Here is a 27,018-nt window from a genome sequence, read left to right on the forward strand (position 1 = left end):
GGAGGAGGAGGACGGGGAGGAGGAGCAGATGGATGAGGAGGAAGGAGAGGAGGGGGAGGGAGGAGGAGGGGAGAGGAGAAGAGGAGGACGGGGAGGAGGAGCAGATGGATAAGGAGGAAGGAGAGGAGGGGGAGGGAAGAAGAGGGGAGAGGAGGAGGAGAAGAGGAGAAGGGGAGGATGGGAAAGAGGAGGAGCATATGGATGAGGAAGGTGAGGAGGGGGAGGGGAGGGAAGAGAGAGGAGGAGAATATGGATGAGGAGGAAGGCAGGAGGGGAGGGAGAAGGGGAGGTGCAGCAGCAGGAGGGGTCCCTCCCTCTGAGTCCCTGCCAGCCTCAGAGTCCCCCCCACAGTACCCCAGGATGCCCACCCCGGATGCCCCAAGGTCACCCCAAGTCCCCAGGATGCCCACCCCGGATGCCCCAGGTCGGGGCCCACACCGGGTGTCCCCAGGGAGCCCACCCCGATGCCCCAGGCCACCCCACGTTCCAGGGCGCCCACCCCGGATGTCCACCAGGTCGGGGCCACCCGACGTCCCAGGGCGCCCACCCTGGATGTCCCCTGGTCGAGGCCCACCCCGGATGTCCACCAGGTCCGGGCCACCCGACGTCCCAGGGCGCCCACCCTGGATGTCCCCTGGTCGAGGCCCACCCCAGATGTCCCCAGGTCGGGGCGGATGTCCCCAGGGCACCCACCCTGGATGCCCCAGGTCGGGGCCCACCCCAGATGTCCGCCAGGTTGGGGCCCACCCCCGATGTCCCCAGGGTGCCCACCCCGGATGTCTGCCAGGTCGGGGCCCATGCCGTCATAGTAGATCTTGCCACCACGCTCGGTGGGGAAGAAGTAGGTGAGGAGTGAGCTGGGCGGCGAGCAGTAGGAGTAGGAGCCGAGTGGTAGGTCCTTGAGCACCTCGTGCGGCTTCCAGCAGAACTCGCGGAAGCCCGGGTGGTCCATGACTTTGCGCTCCACCTCGTGGATGGTGAGCAGCCGCTCGCTTGTGAAAATGTTGCGCTCCGCGTCACCACGTGCCAGGAAGATGAGCTCGATGCGCCAGTGCGCATGTGTCTGCGTGTTGGCGCTCACAGAAGACCGGGCGTAGTCCCAGCGCGAGGCACCCCGGCGGGCTCGGCTCTGATTGGCCACGGCCGCCGCGGGGGGAGGGGCGCTGGTGGCCGGGCGCCGCCCACCCTCGTCCGCTTCGCCCCGATTGGCCGGCGGGCGTTTCAGGGGCGGGGCTCGGCGGCGAAGACGTCCGCTGTGAGTGGCGGTGGGCCAGTGGGCAGGCCCTGGGGCCTCGGGGGCGGCGTGCTGCTCCCTGGCGGCTGGTCGCGAGCGGTTGCCGGGGCGCAGCTGCTGCAGCTGCTCTGAGAGGAGGCGCTGCAGGACCTCGGAGGTGAAGTCCGCTAGGTCTCGCCGGTTGCGCCCCCAGGAGCCAAACTGAGACTTGAGCGCCAGCGCCAGGGCGTCAAAGCGCTGCGAGGCCTCGTGGTTGCGGATCTCAAAGGCATTGTAGGAGATGTCGATATCCAGCGGCGGGCAGTGGAGGAACATGAAGGCGGACAGGGCTAGGGGGATGCTGCAGCCCAGGAAGAGCACCAGCCCCGCGCAGCACGGGTTGGTGAACACCCAGCCCAGGGTGCTCCAGAAGCCGGAGGCCGGGAGCCGCCAGACGCCCCGCCGCCCTGCCCCAGCCTGGCCTCCCGGCCTCAGGGTGCTCCCGGGAGCCTCGCCCGTGGCATCGTCCTCCTCCTGCTGCTCCTCCTCTAGCCAAACATCCTGCAGCAACGGGTCGTCCTCCGCGTCCATGGCCTGCGGGAGAGGGAGGAGGTCAGCAGGCGAGAGGGCGAGAGAGAGACTGACAGAGATGGAGGGGATGTGGCTGCCCGGCCGGGCCTCAGGACCACCCCCTGCTCATTCTCTCCGAGCAAGTGTTGCAAGGCTGCATTAAGCTCATGTCTACAGAAGAAAAGGCCGGCTGTTTGTTCACCACCTGGTCCAGGTTGAGGCCATGGAGGAAGAAGAGCGTAGAAGGCCAGCTACAGGATGGCTTCACTCATGTGCAGAGCATGGACAATCGCGTGTATGAATGCGAACAGAACAAAATGTCAACCTATCTTCAAGACAGTGGGAGAACTGGAGTGGTTTTCTGGGGGTGGGAATGGGGACACAGACTTCTGGTGACGGGAGTGGTGAAAATGATAATGATGATGAAGACAGAGACCTGCAGCCCTGCTTCAGCACCCGTGAAGCTTTCCCCTTGCAGGTGGGGGCCAGGGACTTGAACCCCGGTCCTTGCACATTGCAACATGGGAGCTTAGCCAGATGTGCCACCACTCGGCCCCTCTCTCTGTTTTTCTCTCTCTCCTGGCTTTCTCTCTCTCTCTTTCTCTGTCTTTTACTCTCTATGATAAAAGGATTAAAAGAGAGAGAATCAGCTCACTTGCAAAGGGAAGAGTGCCCCCCCCCCACCTCCCATGCAAAGAGTATCCAAGACAAGAATTTTGGCTGCATGGAGATTTCTGATATGTGTGGCATTCTTGATTTTTTAGCTCAAATCCCCTGTGAGGGGAACTCCAGTGCAACCATTTTTGTTTAATGAGCACTTATAAAGCCCTTTGCAAAGTATCCATATGGGGGTGGGGGAAGGAGGATCCAATATTTGAAGTCAGAGGGACCTGGCTTTGACCCTGGCAGTGTGAGCTCTGGCAAGACGGTGAACCTCTCTGGATCCCAGAGTCTTCATCTGCAAAAGAGATGGCTATTGTGCAGAGGGCCAAGGGTGGATGCTCACTGCAGTATGTGTGGTGAGTTAGTCATTTGTCACATAAACAGATTGCACTGCTCCCCTCTGGGGACTGTGATGTCCTCAGCCATGGCTCATGGGACTGTGCCTGGGTTAGACGCCTGTCAGAGCGCTCCACAGCGTCCCCACCCCACCCCAGGATTCCGCAGCTGCAGCTACTGTTCGTCAGGCTCAGGCCACTTAATATGCAGCTCCAGCAATGTCAAACCTTTGGGCATGGGCAGGGGCCAGGCATCTGTCTTCCCAAGACGTGGGCTCAAGCGGCAGGAGGGCACAGTGGGTGGGGGCAGAACTGGGCAGACTGAGGACTCCCGGTCGGGGAGCCTGGAAGTAGGAGACCTTCCGGCATCCCCGGGCATGGCCTGTTCCCCCCTTCCCTCCCCCCCCCCCCCCCCCCGTCCCTCCTGCCCTCCATTTGGATGGAGAGACTCATTATCCCGTTAGACACCAGGCAGTGAGAGGAGGAAGCTAATTATGCCGGAGTTGGCTAATTAATGCTGCCTTTCTTATTAACATTCTCAAGAGTGCTCCATTTCAATTAGACGGTCTGTCCAGGAAGAGAAGGGGCTGCCATGAGCCCAGAGAGAGTGAGGAAGAGAGGGCACAAGGAGATAGGACGTGGGGGAGGCCAGAGACAGGTGAGTGGGGTTGGAAGGAGGGGAGAAATAACGGAGAAACAGAGAAATAGTGAGTGAAGCAGGGAGTCCGGGGGTGGGAGTGCAAAGACCAGAAGATTTGAGAGGGGCTGGGAAAGGCCCTGAGCTGCTCCTGTGGTAGACAGAGGATTCCTAGTGATGAGGAAATGGATCTTCCCATTTGCAAAACAATGGGATCTTCCCATTCCCAAAACAAAGCAAGCCTGCAGGGGGGCCTCACTGCTCTGAGACCCAGCGCTTCTAAGCAAAAACTCCTGCCAGAGGGCCAGAGCTGCCTCAGATTCACCCCACCTTCAAGGGGACAAGGCACGTCTGTGCGGAGGTAGGTGTCTGTGAAGACCTCCATTCCCTCCCTGGCCTAGGAAGGAGCAAAATGATGGGAAGACCATGAAAAGCGGTCATGAGACGCCTTTGCACTCTCTCCAGGGACCGAGTCCGCCCACCTCGCCCCTGCCACAGCCTGCCTTGCCCAGAGAGCAGTTCACAAGGAGCTGATGCTGCAAAGAGCAGCTGCCAGGATCCCCATCACCTCAGCATCCCTGGGCCCTTTGGGACTTGTCCCTGGCTCAGACTAAGAACCCCAGATAGCCATGCCTCTCCCCTCCTCAGGTGTCCAAATAGAAAGCCTCCTTCAAGATCTCGTCAAAGGGAACCTCTACCAAGAAGCCTGCCCAGACCTGGACCCCGCTCTCCTCACCACTGCTGCTTACTCAATTTCCCACTCTGTCTGGGCATCAAAGATACTTAGAGGCCGTGCAGCAGAGTGCTAGGAGCTGTGGCTTTGGAGGCAGACAGCTGGCTATCATCACCCTCATGTGACTCGGGGCAGGCAGTGCAGCCCTTCTGAGCCCTTAACTCTCCCATCTGCAAAATGGGGTCACCAGAGGGGATGCTGTGTAGATGGTGTGCAGCACAGGCTGAGCACCATGCCCGGTTGGGGAAGTGCTTGAGAACGACAGTTTCTGCTCTTTGACTCTGCTTCTCCCTAGACAGTGAGCTCCCAGGAGATCCATGTGGTGGGTCATATTTTGCAGAGACGGACACAAAACATTGCTCAGTGCAGGCCTTTCTCACAATAGGATGCTGCGGCATCTCCTGTCAAGGAACCATGGCTGGCTTCAGCTTTTCAGCCTTGTCTTTGGGAAAAGGCTTGGCATCTAGGGCTGGTCGTATCCCTCTCATATTCTCGTGCAATAAAGGTCACTGCTGAGAGAGACAGAGAGAGGGAAAGGAGGGAAAAGAAAAAGGAAAGGGAAAGAAGGAAAACGAAAGGGAGAAAGAGGAAAGAAGGAAGAGAGGAAGGAAGGATAGAAAGAACAGAAGAAAGAGAAAGGAAGGAAAGAAGGAAGAAAGGGGGAACACAAGGAAAGAGGAAGGGAGGGAGGGAGAAAGGAAGGAAGGGAAGAAGAGAGAGACCCACCCCAAAGAAAAGGAGAGAAAGAAAAGGCCTGTCTTGGAAGCCTGGCTACGAGCCCAGCCTCAGGCTGTGAGGAAGCAGGAGCAAAGCCCCCATGTAGCAGCTCTTGCTAACAGCTGGCCATGGCAGCACCAGCTATCAAACCTGTAAGAAGACACCCTGACGGATTCTACCCCCTCCCCTGTCACTCACTGATTCCAGACAAGTCTGCCTGGTTGTGGACTCAAAGGGTAGAGCCAAGCCACTCTCTCCTGTGCCCTGTCCTGACCTGCAGAAGCCTTGAGTGTGACATGCACCGCACACCACTAGGCTTTAGAACAGTTGTCGATGTGGGGCTTGGTGGTGGCGCACCTGGTTGAGCACATATGTTACAGAGCACGAGGACCCAAGTTCAAGACCCTGATCCTCACCTACAAAGGGAAAGCTTTGCAATTGGTGAGGCAGGGCTGCAGGTATCTCTCCGTTTCTCTCCCTATCTCCCCCTTCCCTCTCGACTTCTGACTGTATCCAATAAATAAAGATAATTTTTTAAAAAAGGATAGTTAGTTATGTGGCAGAAATGACTGAAATGACTGCAGTGGCGCTGTACCCTGGGAGTGACCCCAGTCCCTGAAGACAGCATTTAGTGTTCTGCTTCACCATGAATGTTCCAGAGCTTCAGGAGCAGAAACCTAGCAGAGAAGCCAGTTCCCTGATGGGCTTCTGGTGCTTATAATATTCCCAGAGGGACCAGTGCTTAGTAGAGACTTGAAGCAAAGGCAGGAAAAGGAGTTGCTGCAGAGTAAGGGTCGATTATTGGACTTTGTTCTGGACAAAGAAGAGTCAAGACACCAGACGTGTGGTGGCAGAATCTGGACCCTAGGGAGGGTGTGAAGAGTAGGAAGCAGGTGTTGGGAAGTGGGCCTGCTGAGTCCTTGTGAGGTCCCACCAGAGTCCGAGCCCGAGCCTGAGCCCAGAGCCCAGGAACGGACAGCTGCCAGAACCTTGCCCACCTGGCCTCAGCCCACAGCACTCTAAGGCTGACTTGGTCTCCTTTCTGAGGGGCCTTGGCATGTGCCATCCCCTCTGGGGACTGTGTTTCCCTCGCCTGGCCATGGATGGTAAAGGTCCCAGTCCCTTCAGCTGTAACATTCCAGGATCTGACAAGCCCCAAGGGTTCCCACTTCTTCCCAGTCTACAGGTCAAGAAGTGGAGGGGGGGTGGTGAGAGCCCAAACAGGGAGTTGCCATTGGCTGGGGTCTGACACCAGCAGGCGCTGTCACAGGCTGAGAAGTGGATGGATAGATGGATGGATGGATGGATGGCAAATCTCAATCTCTCTCAAATGATGGCGATGGATTTATTTACTGCCACCGGGGTTATTGCTGGGGCTCAGTGGTGGTATCATGAATCTGCAGCTCCTGGTGGCCATTCCTCCCCACCCCCCTTTCCTCTATTTTTGAATTAATTTTTTTTCCCCAGAGTACTGCTCAGCTTTGGTTTATGGTGATGTGGGGGATTTAACCTGAGACCTTGGAGCCTCAGGCATGAGAGTCTCTTTGCATAACCTTTATGCTGGCTACCCCTTCCCTAATTAACTCAATTTTTTACTAGATAAGACAGAAATTGAGAGGGGAGGAGGAGACAGGGAGAGAGAATGAAGGTCACCTGCAGGCCTGCTTCACCACCTCTGAAGCTTCTCCCCGCTGCAGGTGGGGACCAGGGGCTTGAACCAGGGTCCTTGTGCACACAGTAACATGTTTACTCAACCAGGTGTGCCCCTGCCCAGGCCCTGGATTTACTTTCTACAAAGTTCCTGTATTAAAGCTCTGTATTAAAGAGCCAAGAGTGGCTTCTTTGGGACTTGACACTGGTTCAGACAAAGAACCCCAGATAGGCCTGTGGTCCCTGGGGACTGGCCATGGCATTATGGTCACTCATTAATGTGGACCCACGGTGAGCTCTGCTCAGTGACCACAGCCCGTGCTCGCCTTCTGTCTCCCTGCCTTTCTGCCTCTGTCTCTTACACACACACACTAGACTCTAGGCCTCCCAGGCACCCTTGAACCAAGGTGCAAGCACATCCTTGGAACAAGGATCCCACCCCTCCCCCCCCTCAGGAAAAGCAAGCAGACCTGAACAGAAGCCCTGGGGAGCCTCAGAAGGAAGCACCTGGCTCGGTTTCTAGGGCCACATGTGGGGCAAGCCGATGCCTCACTTGCCTCATAATTCCAGTTTTATAACAAAAGAAATCCACAGATGTGAGAATTCTTATTTTTTTAAGAATGAGACAAATAAAGTGAAAAGAGACCACAAGACCCAAACCTGGGTTACAGACATGGCGTATCAGCATGCTACCCAAGTGAGCTACTTGGATAGAGAGTCAGAAATTGAGAGGGAAGGAGGGAAGGGGGATGATAGAGTTGGAGAGAGACAGAGAAACACCTGCAGCCCTGCTTCATCAAAGCTTTCCACCTGCAGGGGCTTGAACCCGGGTCCTTGACCATTGTAACATGTACGCTCAGCCAGGTGTGTCACCGCCCGGCTGCATTTTTTTTTTTTAAAAAAAACCCATGAGGAGTGGTCATCTCTTTCTGGGGGATTACAGGTGAGTTTTTCCCCTTGTCTATTTCCAATTTTCCTGCAAGGATTAGAATGAGAAATAAACGTTATTTAAAAATAGAATGTGTGTGGACGTGTGTGTGGAATGCTCCTCATAGCCTTTGGCCCTTTGAGGAGCTTCTGTGACAAGCCTGGGAGGAGCGTTCCTTCCTCCACAGAGACAAATGGAGGAGAGTTGGCCCCAGTTGCAGCAGGACAGAGCCTGGTGAGAGAGGAAGCTGGGCTTGGGGAGATAGGGAGTTGGCGAGCAGCCAGCGGGGAGTGAGTGTGGCATTTTCTGTTCCCGTGAGAGGCAGGAAGTAGGCAATGACACACTGGCCCCAAAAGGTGTAGCAGAGAGCACCTGAACTCACTTCACAGGTGGGGATCTCACCTCCTTCCATCCAGGAGAAAGGGCTTACCCAAGGTCACAGTTCTTTTTTTCTGTTCCTTAATTTTTTAAAATTAAATTAGATTTTTTAATTGCTTTTAAATTTTTAAATCAAGGTTATCACTGGAGCTCAGTGTCTGCACTATGAACCCACATTCACAGTGGTCTTTTGTTTTCTTTCTTTTTTCCTTTTATTTGATAAGACAGAGAGAAATTGAGAGGGAAGAGGGAGATAGAGTGTGAGAAAGAGATACCTACAGCACTTAATTCACCGCTTATGAAGCTTCTCCCATGTAGAAGGGAAGCAGGGGCTGGAGCCCCTGGACATGGTAACATGTGCATGCTACCAGATGAGTCACTGTCCAGCACCACAGCCGCCCCACAAGCTTGCATCGCAGGGGCAGACCCAGGAAAACTGTTCTAACAGAGAGTTCAGGCCAGTTCATCGCCAGGTTCTTCGACAGCCCTGGGCCTGGAGAAGACAGTAAGGCCAACCCCAAGGGCCAGCATAGGGGCACAGACCCCAGGAGCCAGCACAGGGACACAGACCCCAGAGCCAGCACAGGGACACAGACCCCAGGGGACAGAACAGGGACACAGACCCCAAGGTGCCAGCACAGGACACAGACCCCAGGGGACAGAACAGGGACACAGACCCCAGGGGCCAGCACAGGGACACAGACCCCAGAGCCAGTACAGGGCCACAGACCCCAGGGGCCAGCACAGGGACACAGACCCCAGGGGCCAGCACAGGGACACAGACCCCAGGGGCCAGCACAGGGACACAGACCCCAGAGCCAGCACAGGGACACAGACCCCAGGGACAAGAACAGGGACACAGACCCCAGGGGCCAGCACAGGGACACAGACTCCAGGGCCAGCACAGGGACACAGACCCCAGGGGCAAGAACAGGGACACAGACCCCAGGGACCAGCACAGGGACACAGACCCCAGAGCCAGCACAGGGACACAGACCCCAGAGACAAGAACAGGGACACAGACCCCAGGGGCCAGCACAGGGACACAGACCCCAGAGCCAGCACAGGGACACAGACACCAGGGGCCAGCACAGGGACACAGACCCCAGAGGCCAGCACAGGGACACAGACCCCAGAGCCAGCACAGGGACACAGACCCCAGGGGCCAGCACAGGGACACAGACCCCAGAGCCAGCACAGGGACACAGACCCCAGGGGCCAGCACAGGGACACAGACCCCAAGGTGCCAGCACAGGACACAGACCCCAGGGGACAGAACAGGGACACAGACCCCAGGGGCCAGCACAGGGACACAGACCCCAGGGGCCAGCACAGGGACACAGACCCCAAGGTGCCAGCACAGGACACAGACCCCAGGGGCCAGCACAGGGACAAAGACCCCAAGGTGCCAGCACAGGACACAGACCCCAGGGGACAGAACAGGGACACAGACCCCAGGGGCCAGCACAGGGACACAGACCCCAGGGGCCAGCACAGGGACAGAGACCCCAAGGTGCCAGCACAGGACACAGACCCCAGGGGACAGAACAGGGACAAAGACCCCATGGGCCAGCACAGGGACACAGACCCCAGAGCCAGCACAGGGACATAGACTCCAGGGCCAGCACAGGGACACAGACCCCAGGGCCAGCACAGGGACACAGACCCCAGGGGCCAGCACAGGGACATAAACTCCAGGGCCAGCACAGGGGCACAGTCCCCAGGGGCCAAGACAGGGGTATTCTTTTTCAGACCTAAGGAGAGGAGCATTCTTCAGTTACAAGGCCATATGAACAGAACTGAGCTCTTCAGACATTCCCAGCACCACCAGGGCCACCCCAGGGCAAGGGCCTCACGCCAGAGCCACCTGCAGCCCCGCCGACAACTTCCTTGCTCCTTTCCAGAAAAGGGTATCAGAAGCCTGCCCTCGACATTCTCCACCCCAGTCAGACTATTAAAATGTAATCAGAAAATCACATCAGACATGCAGTTCTGACTTGATACGTATATGTAGGTATCATTTCGAGGCAATTAAGTGCTAATCAGTTTTTTTTTTTTTTTTTTTTCATGTCTCAGCGTGTTTGGCTTCCTTGGTTTAGCCCCAGTCCTAGGAATCATCTTGGGGTCTTGGGTTCTCCGACCCCTTGGGCTATGAGATTCGGGAGAAGCTTAGAGGGAGAGTCTGGGCCAGCAGACCAGCTCCGTCCGCCTCCCCCTCCCTCCCTCCCTCCCTCCATTAAGAGATGCTGAAATGGACACTTAAGTCCTGCTCCACTTCCTGGGTCTGGGTCTGCACCTTTGTGAACCCAGATCACCTCAGGTGGAGAAGTGAGGTCAAGAGAGGGGCACTCAGTCTCTCCTGACATCAGCATCTTCAGCCCTCCTAGTCCACATGCTGAGTCCCTGGCGCCTGCAGGTGCCCTGGCTGTGTGCCTGCTGCACTTCTGCGAGTCCTGGGTCCCCAATCTCAAGCCACAAGGCAGCTGAAGCACTGTTGACAAGCCAGTAAAATTGGGGTGAAACCATGCAGAGGCTCTGAAGTTGAAAGTCAAGTCGTTCAGTGCAGAAGCTTCAACATCTAGTAGGGTTTGTACTCTGTGCGTGTGTGGTGGGGCTGCTGGTAGAGTTCTGCAGGCCACTGTGCACAAGGACCCGGGTTCAAGCCCCTGGTCCCCACCTGCAGGGGAGAAGCTCTACGAGTGGTGAAGCAGGGCTTGCAGGTGTCTCTCTGTCTCTGTGTCTTGCTCACCCTCTATCAAAAACAGGAAAAAAAAATTGGAACAGTGGAGCCACACAGGCATTGAGCCCCAGCAATGACTCTGGTGACAAAAAAGAGGTAAGAAAGTGAGGGGGCAGTTGGTGGTGCACCTGGCTGATTGCACATGTTACAATGTGCAAGGACCCAGGTTCAAGCCCCCAGCCCCCACCTGCAGAGGGAAAGCTTTGCGAGTGGTGAAGCAGGGCTGCAGGTGTCTCTCTGTCTCTCTCCCTCTCTACTCTCCATTTCTAACTATCTCTATCCAAAAAATAAAGATAATTTAAATTTTTTTAAAAGAATAAAGACTCTGAGTGGGAAGGAAAGCTTGTCTGCTGGTTGCTTGAACTGGGACACTGGCTTTGTCCAGTCTTGAGGACCAGACTGGAACACCTGTGCTTCTTGGACTTGGGGTTGCTGATGCCAGATAGGAAGTCCAGAAAAAAAAATTAAGATGTTTATTTATTTACTATTGGATAGAGACAAAGGAATTGTAAAGGAAGGGGAGATAGAGAGAAAGACAGAATGACACCTTTAGCCCTGCTTTACCACTCATTAAGCTTTCCCCTTTTGCACGTGGGGAACACTGGCTTGAACCCGAGTCCTTACTCACTGTAATGTGAGTGATTAATCACATGCACCACCACCTGCCCCTACAGCTTTCTTTCTCCACCCCATCACTTCTGTTTCTCTGGAGAACCCTGACTAATACAAGAGAAGACAAAGCAGCCCAGAAGGAAAGTCGGGGTGCGGGGGGGTGGGTGGTGGTGGCATGCTAGCAGCTGGACCCCACAGCCTTCTAAGAGCCCTTTCCTGAGAAGCCAAGTCCTCCCCGGAATCTCAGACAATGACAGCAGAGGCCATCAGCTCAGGCCTGAGCGCTCCCCAGCGAGAAACCTCCCGGCCTTCTACAGGGTTCTCCTTGTGCCAGTGCCAAAGATGCCTGGTGGTCTGGCTGCAACTGAGGTAGCTGCCTGCACCTACACCCCTCAGACCAGCTGCCTGCCCCTCCCCAAGAAAAACGCCACCCTTGCCGGCTGGATCTGCTTGGAGAAGGCAGGAGATGAAGAGGGAGGTATAGGACTGGTTCCTGCACCCACAGAGAACCCAGGCCCTGGGTACAAGGTGGCCAGGGAGGAGGGGAATAGGGGCAGGATCTGGGGTGTGGTATGGTGAGGTCCCTGCTGGGGCCTTCCAAGTCCCTCCTTTCTCAGCAAGGGGCAGGGGCAGGGCTGGGGAGCACGTGAAGAACGTGAAGAACGGCTGGCCTGCCCGGGTTGACAGCTGGTGAGGCAACTGTGGGCACTGGCTCAATATATATCAGGCAAACAAGCTTTGTTCCGGTCATATGTCACCTGGGAACACCCCAATCAGTGCCAGGGAGCCAACATTAATGATCACAGCCATTCATGCCGGTCCCCCAATTTGTTCATTCTTTGGTGGGCTCAGTGGGACGGAGCTGGTCCTTCTCAACCCTCGGAGGACAAGCAGGCACAGAGGGAAATGGGCACAAGTGGGAGCGAGCCCAGCTGGACCTGGCTCACGCCTTGGGTCTGTGCAGGTGGGTGCCTGGAGCAAGTCTGGTCCTCCATTCCAGACGGGCTGTGATGTCCGCTGGCTGAGTCCGGCAGCCAGGATGATCATCACGACCATACCTGAACGGAAGAGCTGGAAGCTGGCGCCTGCCCAGGGTGGGTCTACACGTCAGCCGACCTGGCTCTCTGCTCATTCCCATCCAGAGCCCAGGACCTGAATATGGAGCAGGCAGCCACCAGCATTGGTTAAGATGCAAAGCCCTGTGCCGGGCAGAGGAGGCGCCAGCTAGGACCTGTGTGGACCACCTGCCCCCAGAGGGCTCTGCAGGGCTCTTCTTTGAAAGACCTGTCACCCTGGGCACAAGTCCAATCCTTAACAACCTCTGCCCACAAATGAGGTAGCCACTGACCTCCTCTCCCCCTACAGGCTCACCTGGGCTTTCTGCAGACTTGTCCCCACCCCTCCCCGCTGGGGAAGGTCTCAGGCTGCTGGATGGCTCTCCTGGGCTCAGTCAGCTTCACGCCTCTTCCTCCAGTGGTAAGGAGGGAGCAGAGGATGGTATCTGAGCCAGGAACAGGACTCTATCCAGAGAAGAGGACAAAGAGTGTGCAGGGATGTGCCACCCCCACCCCCTTCCTGGGGGTGGGAGCATGGGACAGGCAGCAAAAGGAAAGTGGGAAAATAGCTCAGCAGGAAAGACACAAGACTTGTGTGCCTGAGGCTCCCAACTCAGTGCTGGACACTGCATGCACTGCATGGTTCTCTGGCTTCTTTATTGGGAGGAGAAGAAGAGGAGAAGGAAGAGGAGGAGAGAGAGGAGGAGAAGGAGGAAGGAGAAGAACAAGAAGAGGAGGAGAGCCAGGCAGTGGTGCACTCAGTTAAGTACACATAATACTAAGCTCAAGGACTTGTGCAAGGACCCAGGTTCGAGCTCTGGCTCCCCACCTGCAGCAGGGATGCTTCTAAGGAGTGAAGCAGGTCTGCAGGTGTCTGTCTTTCTCTCCCCCTTTCTGTCTTCCCCTCCCCTCTCAATTTCTCTCAGTGCTATCAAATAAAATGGAAAAAAAATGGCTCCTAGGAGCGGTGGATTCATAGTGCTGGTACCAACTCCAGTGAAAACCCTGGAAGCAAAAGAAATAAGAATAAGAGGGAATTGGGTGGTAGCACAGTGGGTTAAGTGCACGTGGTGCAAAGCGCAAGGATCGGTATAAGGATCCCAGTTCGAGCCCTCGGCTCTCCACCTACAGGGGAGTCGCTTCACAGGCGGTGAAGCAGGTTTGCAGGTGTCTATCTTTCTCTCCCCCTCTCTGTCTTCTGCTCCTCTCTCTATTTCTCTCTGTCCTATCCAATAACAACGACATCAATATCAACAACAATAATAACTATAGCAATAAAAAACAAGGGCAACAAAAGGGAATAAATAAATAAGTAAATATTTTTAAAAATTAAAAGAATAAGAATAAGAACAGGAGGAGGGAATAAGAGGAGGAAGGAGAGGAGGAATAGGAGGAGGAAGAAGTAGGAGGAGAAAGAAGAGAAAGGAGAAAGCAATGGCTGATGAGTAAGAAGAACTGAGGGGCAAGGACTCACTACTGAGGGTCAAGGCTACTGACAGGGTCTATGTAAGTAGCTGGGGCAAGGAGGTCCCCATCTACTGAGCACAGCCGGGTGCTGGGCACCCTGTTCTTTTCCTGGTCATCTCTAACACAGCCTGGGTCCTCCAAAGCAGCTACAGACTGGGACCCACAGCACCCACAGCCCGTTAGCCACTGCACGCTACTGCCAAAACCAATTCCACCCGGTTGGCCCCCTGCCCCCCACCTTCCCTCCTGCACAGCTCTGGTCTCATGGTCCAGACCCATCAGCCCCGGCTCCTGGCTCCTGGCATCCACCAAGCAGCCTCATCATCTCTACAGAAAAGGCAATAAAAGCTTAATAAAACCAGGAACACTCACAGAACCTGTGAAATGCAGTCAGGCCCCTAGACACCCCTTATCTGGAGGTTCCTGCATACCCTCACTGCCTTGGTTCAGCTGTCCAGCCCGCCCTCTGCCCACTCCCCAACCCCGTCCCACATCCACGTCCTGGTCACTATGCGGAGTTCTGGGTGGGCTGGGAGGTTGTAATCAAGCCCAGTCCCACTGGACCCAGCAGCCAGACAGCACCCTGCCCCTCCAGACCGCTTGGTTAATAAAACATAAAAAGAGCCCAGGAAATACGACCACAGCCATAAAAGCCAAATTGGATTCCTTCCTGGCTGATGAGCTGCAGGCCTGCTCACTGCTCTGAGACCCGATTAAGGAATATGCAAAACAGTCCCTTGCAACTAGGTACCAGCCTGCTCAAGTCCAGGGCCCTCGAGGGAGGGCCTGAAAGCAGAGATGGAGACGGTCCCCAGAATCTGCCCTGCCACCAGCCTGCTGTGGGACTCTCAGCATGTCACTCACTGCATCTGGTGGGTGGGTTCAGATGGCTACTAATCCCTCTACCTGCCAGCTGCTGGCAGGGCAACAGGACCCAGAATCAGGAAGAGGGCCATTATCACCCCGATTTGGAATCTACCAGAGGATGACATGGTGTGGATCTTGCTAAAGAATTGTGGGAATAACTGATAGTGTGTAGGGGGGTAGCAGTATCCTGGGGGGGGGTGGCACCTCCCCACTCTCAGCTTTAGGGAAATGCACCCAAGACCCTCACTCCTCACACCCAGCACCCCCACATCTGTAGGTCCAGGTACATTGTGGGGTTCTCTCTCCTTGACCAGCAAAGAGTGAGAGTGAGCCTGTGAACAGATGTGGCCCCAGGAAGAAGGTGAGAAACCCTGGGCCAAATGTCCCCTTCCCTGAGAACTCAGGGCTCTCTGGGTCTGCAGGAGGGCAGAGAAGGCCAGCGTCAGATGAGAGAAACCCAGGGAGGTACCCCGTGGCCCCAGGCCAGAGCCACGGTTCTTGTGCCCTTGATCCAGACTCTTCCTGGGGGGATGGAGTGACATTGCATCTCTGTAGGAAACTTACAGCTTGTAGATCATTTTCATACAAGTTCCTTAGTCCCTGGAATTCCTTTCAATTTGCAAACAAGAAAGTGGAGGCACAAAGCAGGAAAGGGATTTATTTGAACTTGATGTCTTGATAAGCTCGGTACTTGTTTTGCTATATTGGATTTTCTTAGAGTCTTACTTGTTTGAGAACCCTGTGTCTGGAGTCAGTTCTCCCTATTCCTGGTGTCCTTGGTGTGCACGTGCACACACACACAGACACAAGCGTGCAGGCAGTGTCTGCCTCCCAGGGGATTCTGGTCATGGTTGGAGCACAGCTCTGCTGCGTGGCCGACTTCAGGGAAGGGAGGAGAGAAGAGGCACCACCCCAAGAAATACCCCTCATGAAGGGGGGGTGGCTTCTCCTGTACCACCCTCCCCAATTCTGCTTTCTTCTTCTCCTTGAAATCCTCTTAATATCCTTGGGAGGCCCAGGCCCCCAGAAATAAGGAACATCTGTGCCTTGACCCCAGAGACCAAGAGTTACCCTGTGAAGACACTTGGGCATGAGAATCCCAGGCTCAATGTTGCCATGCTATCTTAAATCTATTGAGAGCCCCCATCCCTCCACCCCCAACACACACACACACACACACACACACACACACACACACACACACACACACACACAATTCTTCCAGAACAAGGAGGCTTTGTCTCTTATTTGCTTATGAACTCAGACAAACCTTTCCTACTTCCTGGGCCTCAGTTTGCCCTTCTGACAAATGGGAGGGCTGGACTCAGTAGACCCTCAGATAGCTACCTGTTCTGGCATCCTGGGTCCCCAAAAGGTCAGATCACAGGTGTGTAGCAAAAGGAGAGATGAAGGGGCCAGTTGGTGGTGCACCTGGTTGGGTGCACATGTTACAATGCACAAGGACCTGGGTTCAAGCCCCCATCCCCACCTGCAGGGGGAAAGCTTCACAAATGGTGAAGCAGGGCTGTAGGTGTCTCTCTATCCTTCTCTATCTTTATCACACCTTGCTTCTTGATTTCCGGCTGTCTCTGTCCAATAAATAAATAAAAATAATTAAAAAGAGGGAGTCGGGCAGTAGAGCAGCAGTTAAGTGCACGTGGCGCAAAGTGCAAGGACCGGTGAAAGGCTCCCGGTTCAAGCCCCCGGCTCCCCACCTGCAGGGGAGTCGCTTCACAGGTGGTGAAGCAGGTCTGCAGGTGTCAAAAAAAAAAACACAAACAAAAAAATTAAAAAGGGTGGGAGATGGTGCAACTGAGCCATCTGGGAGGGTGATGAGGTGGGATAGTTCTCAGGAAGCAGGGCTGCAGGGTTCCAACCCCAGCTGTGGTCAGGAGCTGAGGCACCCAGCAGGCAAGGCTGGGAGGGTGGACTACTTCATGCTGCCTCTGAACCTCGTTGTGTCCTGAGGGATGGGAAGAAGGCCCTTTTCTGTGTCAGTTCATGAGGCCAGACCTGGCCAAATCAAGGTCCTGACTTTCCATGTCCCATTCAGTCAGCCATTCATTCATTCACTCATTCATTCATTCATTCATTCATTCATTCATTCATTCATTCATTCATTCATTCATTCATTCATTTATCAGCACACTTCATTCACTTGCTGGTGCTTACTCTGTAGACAAGACTTTCTGTGAGATCAGCACAGTCTTGACTTGATTCCTTCCCTCCCAGAGGCTCTGTGAACTTCCCCACCCACATCTATTCTCATGCTCATTAAAGCTCACAGAGCCCTCTTGGTTGACATGTTCATCACTAATTCCCGGCTGCTGCTCTGGGATCAGCAGCTCAGAGTCCTCGATAGACGGGGTCAGGAGGCTGGGTGGCCTTGTAGGGAACAGCAGTGACTTCAGCCTGCCTGCTCTCTGCCAGCTCCCCAGATTTCCCTCCAAGAAAGGAAGGATGACTTTTTTTTTTTCTTTTTGCCTCTGGTTGCTGACATTTTTCCAATGCCTGATTTTTCTCCAGCTCAGGCCTGGACTGGAGGAAGAGACCTAACCCAAAACCCTTCTCTGCACAGTCAGGAGAGGCTGCTCTGAGAGCAGTAAGCACTTTCCAGATGGGACTTCCCACATCCAGACATGACCAGAGGGTGCAGGTCCCAGCTGTGTCTGCACAGGACATAGAGGGGGAGACAGCTGAGTGGCAGCCAGCACTGACTGCCAGCCTGCCAGATGCTGCCCACATCTGGACATCAGCAAAGTGACCTGTGCATGGGAGTCAAGGAGTGGGCTGTCAGCCCTGTGTCCACAGCCCAGTCCCAAATTATCTGGCTCACTGAAGGACGCAGATCACAGAGGCAGCCTTAAAAGCCAAGACTGGCCTGCGGGCCTCAGCCATCCTGTGAGGCCCGAGGACAACGTGCCTGGACCTGGGTCCTGGCTCCCTGGCTTTTGAGCAAAGAGCATCCTCTCCTTGGCCTCACACGTTTCACCCTGTCATGGGTGATAATGGCAGCTTCCTCACAGGGAAGGCACGAGGCAGCTCGAAGGCCCATGTCTGGCAGGTGGGTAACATGTAAAATACTCTGGCCATCACTAGAATCAATGTCCTTATATGGAGTGACCACCCTGCAGAACCCTTGCAACCAGAAATGCCCAGGATGGCACCAAAGCAGCAGAGGAAAATGCCTTCATGCTCCCAAACAGTCCAGGAACACAACCAGCCCAACACCAAGTCCCATGGACGCTGCCTTCCCCAGGGACAAGGTGATGGCCACACTCCTGCAGGACAGGCTGGCTTCCAGCTGGCAGTCCCATCCACTCTATTAACAAGGTTTGGCAAAGGCCACATTTTCCAGGTGCCAGTGTGTATGCTAGATGCCTCCAGCAGATGGCTTGGCAGGGATGAGCTTTCCCCACTGTACCCCCCTCCTCTTAAGACAGCAAGCTAGGTGGGGGGCAGGAGGGTGTGGCACCTCAGTGGTCCCAGGATACTATTCACCTGGGCCATTCCTCTGAGCTTCTGTGGGCATGACACTTACCCTTTGGCTTATGTGTGTGTGTGGGGGGGGTTGGCCTGGGTGAAGTCTCGCTGATCACTCATTCCTTTAGGCAGAAGGTGCCAGCAGTAAGGGGGGCAGACACAACTGAATTTCACCAACAGAGGCCATGGCTTCTCCACTTCTGTCTGCCTCTTGCCTGCTACACCCTGGGACTGCCCAGACAGGTACCATGGGCTAAGAGATTAAGGAGAAGGGTCTTCCCAGAAGACCAGAGCAAGCCTCTGGACATTATCTCCCAGGATACAGCTCACTTCCTGGTTCCCAGGAGTGTCATAAGAAACTGGGATGGGGAGTCAGGCGGTAGTGCAATGGGTTAAGTGCCGGTGGTGCAAAGTGCAAGGACCAGCGAAAGGATCCTGGTTTGAGCCCCCGGCTCCCCACCTGTAGGGGGTTCACTTCGTAGGCGGTGAAGCAGGTCTGCAGGTGTCTATCTTTCTCTCTCCCTCTGTCTTCCCCTCCTCTCTCCATTTCTCTCTGTCCTGTCCAACAATGACGACATCAACAACAATAATAACTACAACAATAAAAGCAAGGGCAACAAAAAGGAAATAAATAAATATTAAAAATCTAAAAAAAATTTAAAAAAAGAAACTCTAAAAAAATTTTTTTTTTTTAATAAAGAAACTGGGATGGAGGGGGTCGGGCGGTAGCGCAGCGGGTTAAGTGCACGTGGTGCAAAGTGCAAGGACCCCAGTAAGGATCCTAGTTCGAGCCCCCGGCTCTCCACCTGCAGGGGAGTCACTTCACAGGCAGTGAAGCAGGTCTGCAGGTGTCTGTCTTTCTCTCCCCCTCTTTGTCTTCCCCTCCTCTCTCCATTTCTCTCTGTCCTATCCAACAACGAACGACATCAGCAACAACAATAATAACCACAACAAGGCTACAAGAAGGGCAAAAAAAGGGGGAAAAATGGCCTCCAGGAGCAGTGGAATCATGGTTCAGGCACCAAGCCCCAGCAATAACCCTGGAGGCAAAAAAAAAAAAAAAAAAAGAAAGAAAGAAAGAAACTGGGATGGCACCTGCTGTCACCTAAGCTCAGTCCTTCCCATCGGCCCCCATCACTAGTGGTGAGATTCGTGGCAGACAGCAAGACCCTCACCTTCTCCAAATCACGTTCTCCCTGGAAGAGGCCAAAGGGAAAGAGAGTTGCCCAGATCAAGGACCCACCTGGAGGTCCTGCAGGCCCAGGGAAGCTCTCCCATGAGCTGAGGAGAAGCAGACCCACACCCTACACTTCAGGCAGGACTGGCCAGGCCCCTGCATTGGGCATCATTCTCCCAGGTCTTGGCAGACGTGGCTCCAAGCTGGAAGATGCAACACAGACAGCCTGCAGGAAGACTTCTCCTCCCTCTGGGCTGAGGTTCCAAGCCTGCACCTTCCTCATCCTCCAGAGTGGGAGCTCTGAGGGCTCCACCTGGCCCTTCACTAGCTAGAGGGCCTTGGCCAGAGAAGTCAACCTCTCCAGTCTCACCCTCTTCCATAATGATGTGGAATAAGGAAGCCTGCCCCCAGGGTGTTGTGTGGACTGCATCAGCTACTGCGTGCAAAGCCTGCAGCACAGCCCCTAGGGTAGGACAAGTTCTGCTCTGTCTCTGTGGCTGTTGGGGTGGCATCTGGGGCAGGCTAGTAGGGCTGGGCTTGCTGTCAGAGGGCACAGGCAGGGAGGACCAGGGCACTGGGAGCCAGCTGTGGTTCACTGCTCCACATGGAAGAGAAGCGACTAGATTACAGCCTGTACCGGTTCAATCCCTCTCACCCTGGCTGGGTAGGGGGTTTACACATGCTGCAGGGAGCCAGGCTACCACACAGCATGAGCCCCAGCTGGAGACTCTGAGAGTTATTACTTATTTTATGCTTTTGTCACTACCAGGATTTCAGCATTCAGGGTTGGTATTTTCAGGGAGAAAGAGAGATGAAGAGACAGGATGGTGTGTGTGTGTGTGTGTGTGTGTGTGTGTGTGTGTGTATTTGGGGGACCAGGGTCCTGAGTCTAGGTCATGCCTACAGCAAAGCAGGCTTGCTATCCCAGTGAGCTGCGCGCTCTAGCCCTGGGATTACTGCTACCTGAGCTCTGCCACCAACGTGCTGCAGCCCACTCACCCTCTGAAATAACTCTCCATCTGCAGCAGCCTCTCTCAGCCTCATCTCATGGGGTCATTTGTCACAGTCCAGACCTCTCCTGCCTGGCTCCACACCCCCAGGCATGCAAATGTGGGCTCTCAAGGGCGGGGAAAGAGCTTCAGCGCCTAGCCCAGCCCCTAAGCCATGGGTGCCTGTCTTGGGCCACTGAGGGTTGTTGGGCAAAGCTCAAGTCGGATCACATCTCCCGCCTGACCTCAGGGGCAGAGGAACTGACATTCATTTGAAAATCATTGTATGAACAGGTTGCTTGGCATGACCACAAACAGCACAGAGTCTTGGGCAAAATGGGAGTGTTCTCTTCCTCCAGGTCAAACTCATCGTCACTTGGCCACTTCTAGCTTTACAGCCCTGGGCCGGCTCCTTGGCTTCTCTGAGCCTCAGTCTGCCCTCACACTGAGAGGGGACGGCTGTCTCTATACCAAGGGATGGCTGCAAGATTCATGAGACAGGACTAGTCAGTGAGTGCTTAGTACCTGGTGCATAGGAGGTACTTAACCAATGGCAGTTGTTCTTGTTGGCCTGCCCCTCCCACTGTAAGGCAGGAGACCCGGGCCCTCCACCCCATCTGGTGCCCATCTCCAAAGAGCTTGGAAGAAGAGACATTTCATTAACCACTGCCTGCCCACCAGAGCACCTTACAGTGGGTGAGGACCGGGTTGTGGCTGGCAGGTCTCCCCAAGGCCAGCGGGCAGCGAGCTTTCAGGGAGGCTCTGCCACCTTCTGGTAACAGCCCTGGCCCTGGTAGCATTGGTGCCTCGGGCCTTTGAGGACCAGCTGGAGCATGAGCCACACTTCCTGGCCGTGAAATGTGACTTGGAGAAAACACGCCCATCTGTGAGTTAGTGCAATGTTCTATTTCAGGCCAATGCTGCTCTCTGTTTATTTTTCCTGGGCCGTGGCATTTGGAGCCCAGCTTGGATGGGTGTTTTGACAGACTTTGATGCCACTCCCAACTCCTCTGGCAGGAGAGATGCTCAGCTGGGGGAGGATGGGCAGGAGGAGGAGGATTTCAGTGACAAGCTCTTTTTCTTAGTCTGGACAGATGGACAGCCAGACACTCCAACCTTACTACCCCAGTCCTCAACATCCCCACCTGCAGGGTACCTGACCTCACTACCCCAGTCCTCAACATACCCTCCAGGGTATAGAGAAAGAGAGTCTGAGGATCACGTGGGGAAAGGATTCAAAGACAGGCAGCGGAACCAAAGAAGCCGATCACTGAGTTCCCAGTTGTGGCAATGCAGACATCATTAGACCACTGTGCCACCACCATCAACCACCCCCACCCCCACCACTGTTTCTGTTATGTGGCCAGCATGGACAGCACCTCCTCTCTCAGCACCCACCCCAAGCATCTGTGAAGGTGCTCTTTGCCGTGCTCAGCTCTCAGGGCTGTGAGAAGTGGTTGCTTAGCCAAAAGGTAGTGATGACTGTGCTCTCCTGGCCCCAAATTCTGGCCAGCTGTCCATGGGCAGAGCCCACTACCGGGATGTTGGGGATGGGGGGTACGGCTAGTCAAGCCTCTGGCAGCCTGGCAGGTCCCCTTAAAGTGCCCTTCTTAAGCTCATTTAGTCAGTCTAGGGTCTGCCTGAAGGGAGGAAGGGTCTCCACTCAGACAGCTCCCTCTGACTTTGAAGGACCAGGTGAGCAGAAGGGAAGGTGAGGAAAGAAGGCAGCATGTCTCGGGGCCAGGCAGTGGTGCACCTAGCTAAGCACTCACATTACAGTACAAGAGGACCCAGGTTCAAGTCCCCAACCCCCACCTGCAGGGGGAAAGTTTCAAGAGTGGGGAAGCAGGGCTGCAGGTGTCTCTCTGTCTCTATCTCCCCCTCCCCTCTCAATTTCTTTCTGTTTTTATCCAATAACAAATAAATGAATAAGAAAGAAGGTGGCATGTCTCAACTCTCAGAGAACCTCAACCCTCCTGCCAAGGCCCTGGGGGTTTAGGAATTCAGATCAAGCTCCTACCCCTCTCCATCCCCTCAGACGTCTCCTAGACAAAGCAGCGGTTGGCACAGTGCACGTTCTGACAGGAGAATCACAGCCTGACACTCAGCTGTGCAGCCTGGACAGCTCACTTGTCCTCTCTGGTGCTATGAAGGAACACCTCGGAGAGGCTCTTGGTGAAGGGCTGAGTGAGCTGCCACAGAGAAAGGAACTGCAAAGGCCTGAGGTGACCGCAGCCAGCCCTGCCCATGGACAGATGGGAAAATTGGGGCTCAGAGAAGCGCAGTGACTTGTCATGGGGACAAGACCCAGGTCTCATCTCTTCAGCTCCGGTTTCTAGGTTCCTTGATAGTAGCAGCAGGGCAGGTGTCAAACTACAGCCCAGGCACAGATCTGAGAGCCATCATGAGGCCAAGTAGTTGTGGGGGGTGTGTGTGTGTGTCGTGCAGTGGCACCAGATGGGGTCGGGTGGATTGGGAATCCTGACCCTTCGAGAGACTGTGGAGACTCTGGAGCCTCTGGTCCTGGGACTTGTCCCAGGGAGGGGGCAGAAGCTGCTGAGGCTTTGGGGGTAGGGGGTCAGACTTACAAAAGGAAAAAGGTAGGGTGACAGTAGGGTGGGGCTAACTCCCTTTGGGTCAACCGCAAAGCCTGGGGACAGATCAACTGACCATCTGGGCCAGAGCCAGTCGGAAGGAAAGTTGGGGGAAGAGTGAAGGCAGCTGAGAAGGAGAAAAGAGACAAAAAAGGAGGAGTGAGTGTGTGTGTATGTGTGTGTGAGTGTGAGTATGTGTGTGTGCATGTGAGTGTGTGTGTTTGAATGTGAGTATATGTGCATGTATGTCTGTGTGTGCTTGTGAGTGTGCATGTGTGTGTGCACGCATGTGAGTATGTGTGCATGTGAGTGTGTACATATAAATGTGTGCATGTGTGTGTGTGAGTGTGTTAAAGGACTGATGTCTCTGTGAAGCACTGGGTATCCATCCTGAGAGCTCCCTGAGTCTGGGACCGAGTCTCTTGTACTGAGACAGCAGGACCTGGCCGGGAGGGATGTGGTGCTTGCGGCAGAGCCCACGTGTGTCAGCAGGCAGGTGGATCTTCAGTGGGTGAGCTGCGTGGGCTGTGGGCGCACCTGCTAGCCCATGGGTCTGTGTGGGGGCTGTTGGCCTGTCTGCAGACCTGCTAAGTGTGGTGGTTTGTTGCAGGCTGGGACACCAAGCCCCCCCCCCCCCCCCCCCGCCAGGTGCTGTCCATGGTGCTGGTGGCCCCAACCCAACCTCAGGAGGGTGGCGCCAGCAAGCGCCTTCCCAGCTCCAGCCCCAGCTGCAGGCCTCCGGGGGACTTGGGAAACTTCCCCCAGCGGTGGGCTTGGCTCTCGGGGCTCCCAGCTGCCCCAGCCAACGGCGGACCCCGGAGCTGCAGAATGGCGGAAGACTCAGCGGGTGTCCGGCCAGGGTGACAGCACCGAGCTTCAATCGCCCACCCACCGCCCAAAGGGCCTCCCGGGACATGGTCATTCTGGCCGTTGCTGGACATCAAACTGGCCAAATGCGGACCTTGCTGCCCTGGCCGCTGGAGGAGTTGATGCAGGAGCCTGGCCAGCAGTAGGGGAGAGGGGAGCAGCTTCTGACCACTGGGCATTCCGGGGGTGGGGGGCTGGGTCGCCCCCGGGGCTGGCTAGAGAAGGAACGGGAGAACTTGACACACACATCCCGCAGGTCCCCACCTCGGAGCAGCGCCACCCCCGCCCTCAGCCCCATCCCGAGGGACGGTGCCCAGCGGCGGCCGCACTCACCTCGGTGACCAGGCTGAGCCGGGGGGAAGGTGCGCCTCCGAACCGGGGCGGCTGGTGCCGGGTCCCCCAGGTGCGGCCGGAGCAGGAGTCGGGTCCCCGGGACTCAGGTGCCGGATTCCCCCGCGCGCGGCCGGAGCAGGTGCAGGTCCCCAGCGCACTGGCGGGAGCTCCGGATGCCGCCGCCTTTTATCCGCCACCCGCCTTTGTTTGGGTCCGGGCTGCTACCACGGGGTGCGGGGGTGTCCGCGAGCCGCCACTCCCCGCAGCTGCCGGGGTCCGCCCGCGCCGCGCCTCCGGGTCTGGCAGCCGGGCCCCCAGGGCCCCCGCGCCCCTTACCGCGCCCGCCCCGCGCCGCCGCCCCGCAGCCCGCACCCCAGGCGCAGCCCTGCCCGCCGCTCCCCCTGTGGGAGCCAAGCGGTGGTTCCGCCGGGCTCAGGCTCGCAGTGCGGGCGGGAGAGAGCCCGGCAGCGACCTCTGGGGGTCGGTCTCCCGCTCTGCAAAGGGCCCTGGCTGGGTCTGAGCTGCACCCTGTCTCCTCTGTCCCTCAGCCTTGGCAGACCACAAGCTCCTGGACACCACACGGCATCCCCGGGTCTCCACCGCAGGGAGCTGCCAAGCCCTGGCTCCTGGCACCGTCCCCTTTACTCCCCATTCACCTCCCTGGCACCAGAGCCCAGAGCCACGCCAATCCCTGTGGCCGGGCATCCCTCCAGCTGCACCTCTGGCAGGGGTGGGGCTGGAGGGCAGACAAGGAGAAGGCACTAGGGGGCCGGTGCCAGCCTGGCCTGTGTGTCCACATCAAGTCTCAGAGGACACCGGCATTGGTGTCACCCAGGGAGAGCCAACCCTGAGGTTTCACAAGGGCCAACTCCACCGCAGGGTGAGGGTGGCGGGGGACTATTGCCTGAAGCCAGGAAGAAGGAGGCTACTGCTACTCTGGTGTCTTGGATGAGCCAGGCGTCTGTCATACACCCCCCCCTTTAAGTTTTTTAAATCTATTTATTTATTTATTTATTGGATAGAGACAGCCGGAAATCAAGAGGGAAGGGGGAGGGAGATAGAAAGAAAAAGAGACATGTGCAGCTCTGTTTCACCATTTGTGAAGCTTTTCCCCTGCAGGCGGAGACTGGGGGCTTGAACCCAGGTCTTTGTGTATTGTAACATGTGTGCTACCACCCGGGCCCTTGTCATACATTCTCATAGAGTGTGCCAGGGAAGACAAGGTAGGCAGAGAGATGGATGAAACAGCACCTGCCTTCAAGAAGCCCCCAGCCTCGGATAGAGTGAGGGCAGGGGAAGACCACGACTTTAAAATGAAGCACTATGTCGCTGCCTTGCCTGGGTGCTCAAATCACCACTACCTCCCCGGTTCTCTCTCTCTTTTTTATTATTGGATAAAGACACAGAGAGAAATTAAAGGGAGGCTATCACCCCATCTCCTCTCATTCTCACAGGGATGCTGTGTGGTGTCCAGGAGGCTGTGCCCTGCCAAGGCTGAGGGATAGAGGGGACAGGGTGCAGCTCAGACCCGGCCAGGGCCCTTTGCAGAGGGGGAGACTGACCCCAGAGATCGCTGCCAGGCTCTCTCCTGCCCACATCATGTGCCTGAGCTCAGTGGAACCACTGCTCGGCTCCCACAGAGGGAAAGAGAGAGAGATAGAGATAGATAGATAGAGAGAGAGAGAGAGAGAGAGCTGCAGCCCTGCTTCACCAATCGTGAAGTTTTCCCTCTGCAGGTGGGGACCAGGGGCTTGAACCTGGGTCTCTGCACATTGTAATGTGTGTGTTTAACCAGGGGTGCCACCACCTGCCCCCCACCCAGTTGTTTTAAGAAGAGGGAGGCAGGGCTGGGGGCACCGCTAGCCTCAGGGGCAGCTCTTGCCTTTCCTCACCTGCCTCTCCTTAGCGTCTCTCTGGGCGTCTCCTTGAGTTGCATGTGGTGCTCCTCACCTGCTCTTCCATGTCTCTGGTGAGCATTTCCTGGGAGCTGAATGTGCCGCCTGGTTGCCGACAGACACGCTGGTATTTATAACCCTCGATGTGGAGAAGTCAATGGCCCGAGCCACTGTCCCTGCCCCAAGCACTCACTCCCTGTGAGCTCAGGGCACCATGGGAGCCATCACAAAGCTAATTGAGGCTGATAGGGAACGCCCGGTCTGTCCACCCTCAGACATCAAGGCTGGGGCAGCTTCTCCTGTGAAGGAGGCTCCCTTCCTTCATAGATGAACAAGGGAGGCTGAAGGAGAAATGAACATATCACCATGCACTTGGGTTCATGGACCTGGGTTCAGGTCTCTGTCAGGTGTGAGAGGGACATTTCATGAGCAGTGAAGCAGGGCTGCAGGTGTCTATCTTTTTCTCTCCCCCCTCTATTTCTCTCTTCCCTTTCAATTTCTCTCTGTCTCTATAGAAATGCTTAGGAAAATATATACGCACATATATATACATATATATTCAGGAGGAGGAGAGGGAGAGGACAGAGAGATCACAGACTTGACCAAAAGTCAGCTTTCAGACCATGAGCCAAGCTCTACACGGCAGAGAGAGGAACAGACCTCGTAGCCACCCTAGAGCCTTCAGTCCTTCAGGCCTGGCACTAGAGGGGAGGTAGAGACTGTGGAGCCCTGGGAGTGGGTGGGAGGATGGAGGACCAGAAAAGACCCTCTTCACACAAAGCAACAGGAGACACACAGTGTGCCCATGCCCAGCGGAGAGCAGAGGGCTCTGGCTTGCTCTTAGAAGACGGTTAGAAGACAGCTTCTGGGTGCCTCCTCTGAGTTCTGAGGCTCCTGAGCTGTTCCTCTCAGCCTGACAAGCCCGAAGGAGCTGAGTGGTTGTGTCCTGTGAGCTGCAGCACCCTCTGTCCCCGCCTGGGGACATAACCACACTCCCTGAGGAAGAATCTGAGGTGGGTTTGGGTCCCTGCTTTCTGCTGCCTCACGGACACTTTGAACACATGCTCGCTCCCCTAGCCCTCCCTGGACATCCAGACAGTCTCAGCAGCAGGTGG

At 55.8% G+C, this 27,018-nt stretch overlaps 1 protein-coding gene across 5 annotated transcripts in view; it reads right to left on the reverse strand.

The window, feature by feature from the left end:
* DISP3 (dispatched RND transporter family member 3) overlaps nucleotides 1-24,045 on the reverse strand; it is a 60,382-nt gene extending 36,337 nt beyond the window's left edge. For 4 of the 5 annotated variants that reach the window (XM_060170906.1, XM_060170905.1, XM_060170904.1 and 1 more), the window contains exons 1-3: nucleotides 24,009-24,024; nucleotides 2,674-2,741; nucleotides 772-1,807 (exon numbers count right to left, since the gene is read on the reverse strand). In XM_060170906.1, coding sequence (XP_060026889.1) covers nucleotides 772-1,804 — 1,033 coding nt within the window. In that variant the 5' untranslated portion in view covers nucleotides 1,805-1,807; nucleotides 2,674-2,741; nucleotides 24,009-24,024. Of the gene's footprint in view, nucleotides 1-771; nucleotides 1,808-2,673; nucleotides 2,742-24,008 lie in introns of all 5 variants that reach the window. The other variant, XM_007533543.3, reaches the window with a different exon arrangement.
* Between the last annotated feature and the right edge of the window lie 2,973 nt (nucleotides 24,046-27,018).

This window comes from Erinaceus europaeus, chromosome 13 (assembly GCF_950295315.1).
Source record: "Erinaceus europaeus chromosome 13, mEriEur2.1, whole genome shotgun sequence".
NCBI lineage: Eukaryota > Metazoa > Chordata > Mammalia > Eulipotyphla > Erinaceidae > Erinaceus > Erinaceus europaeus.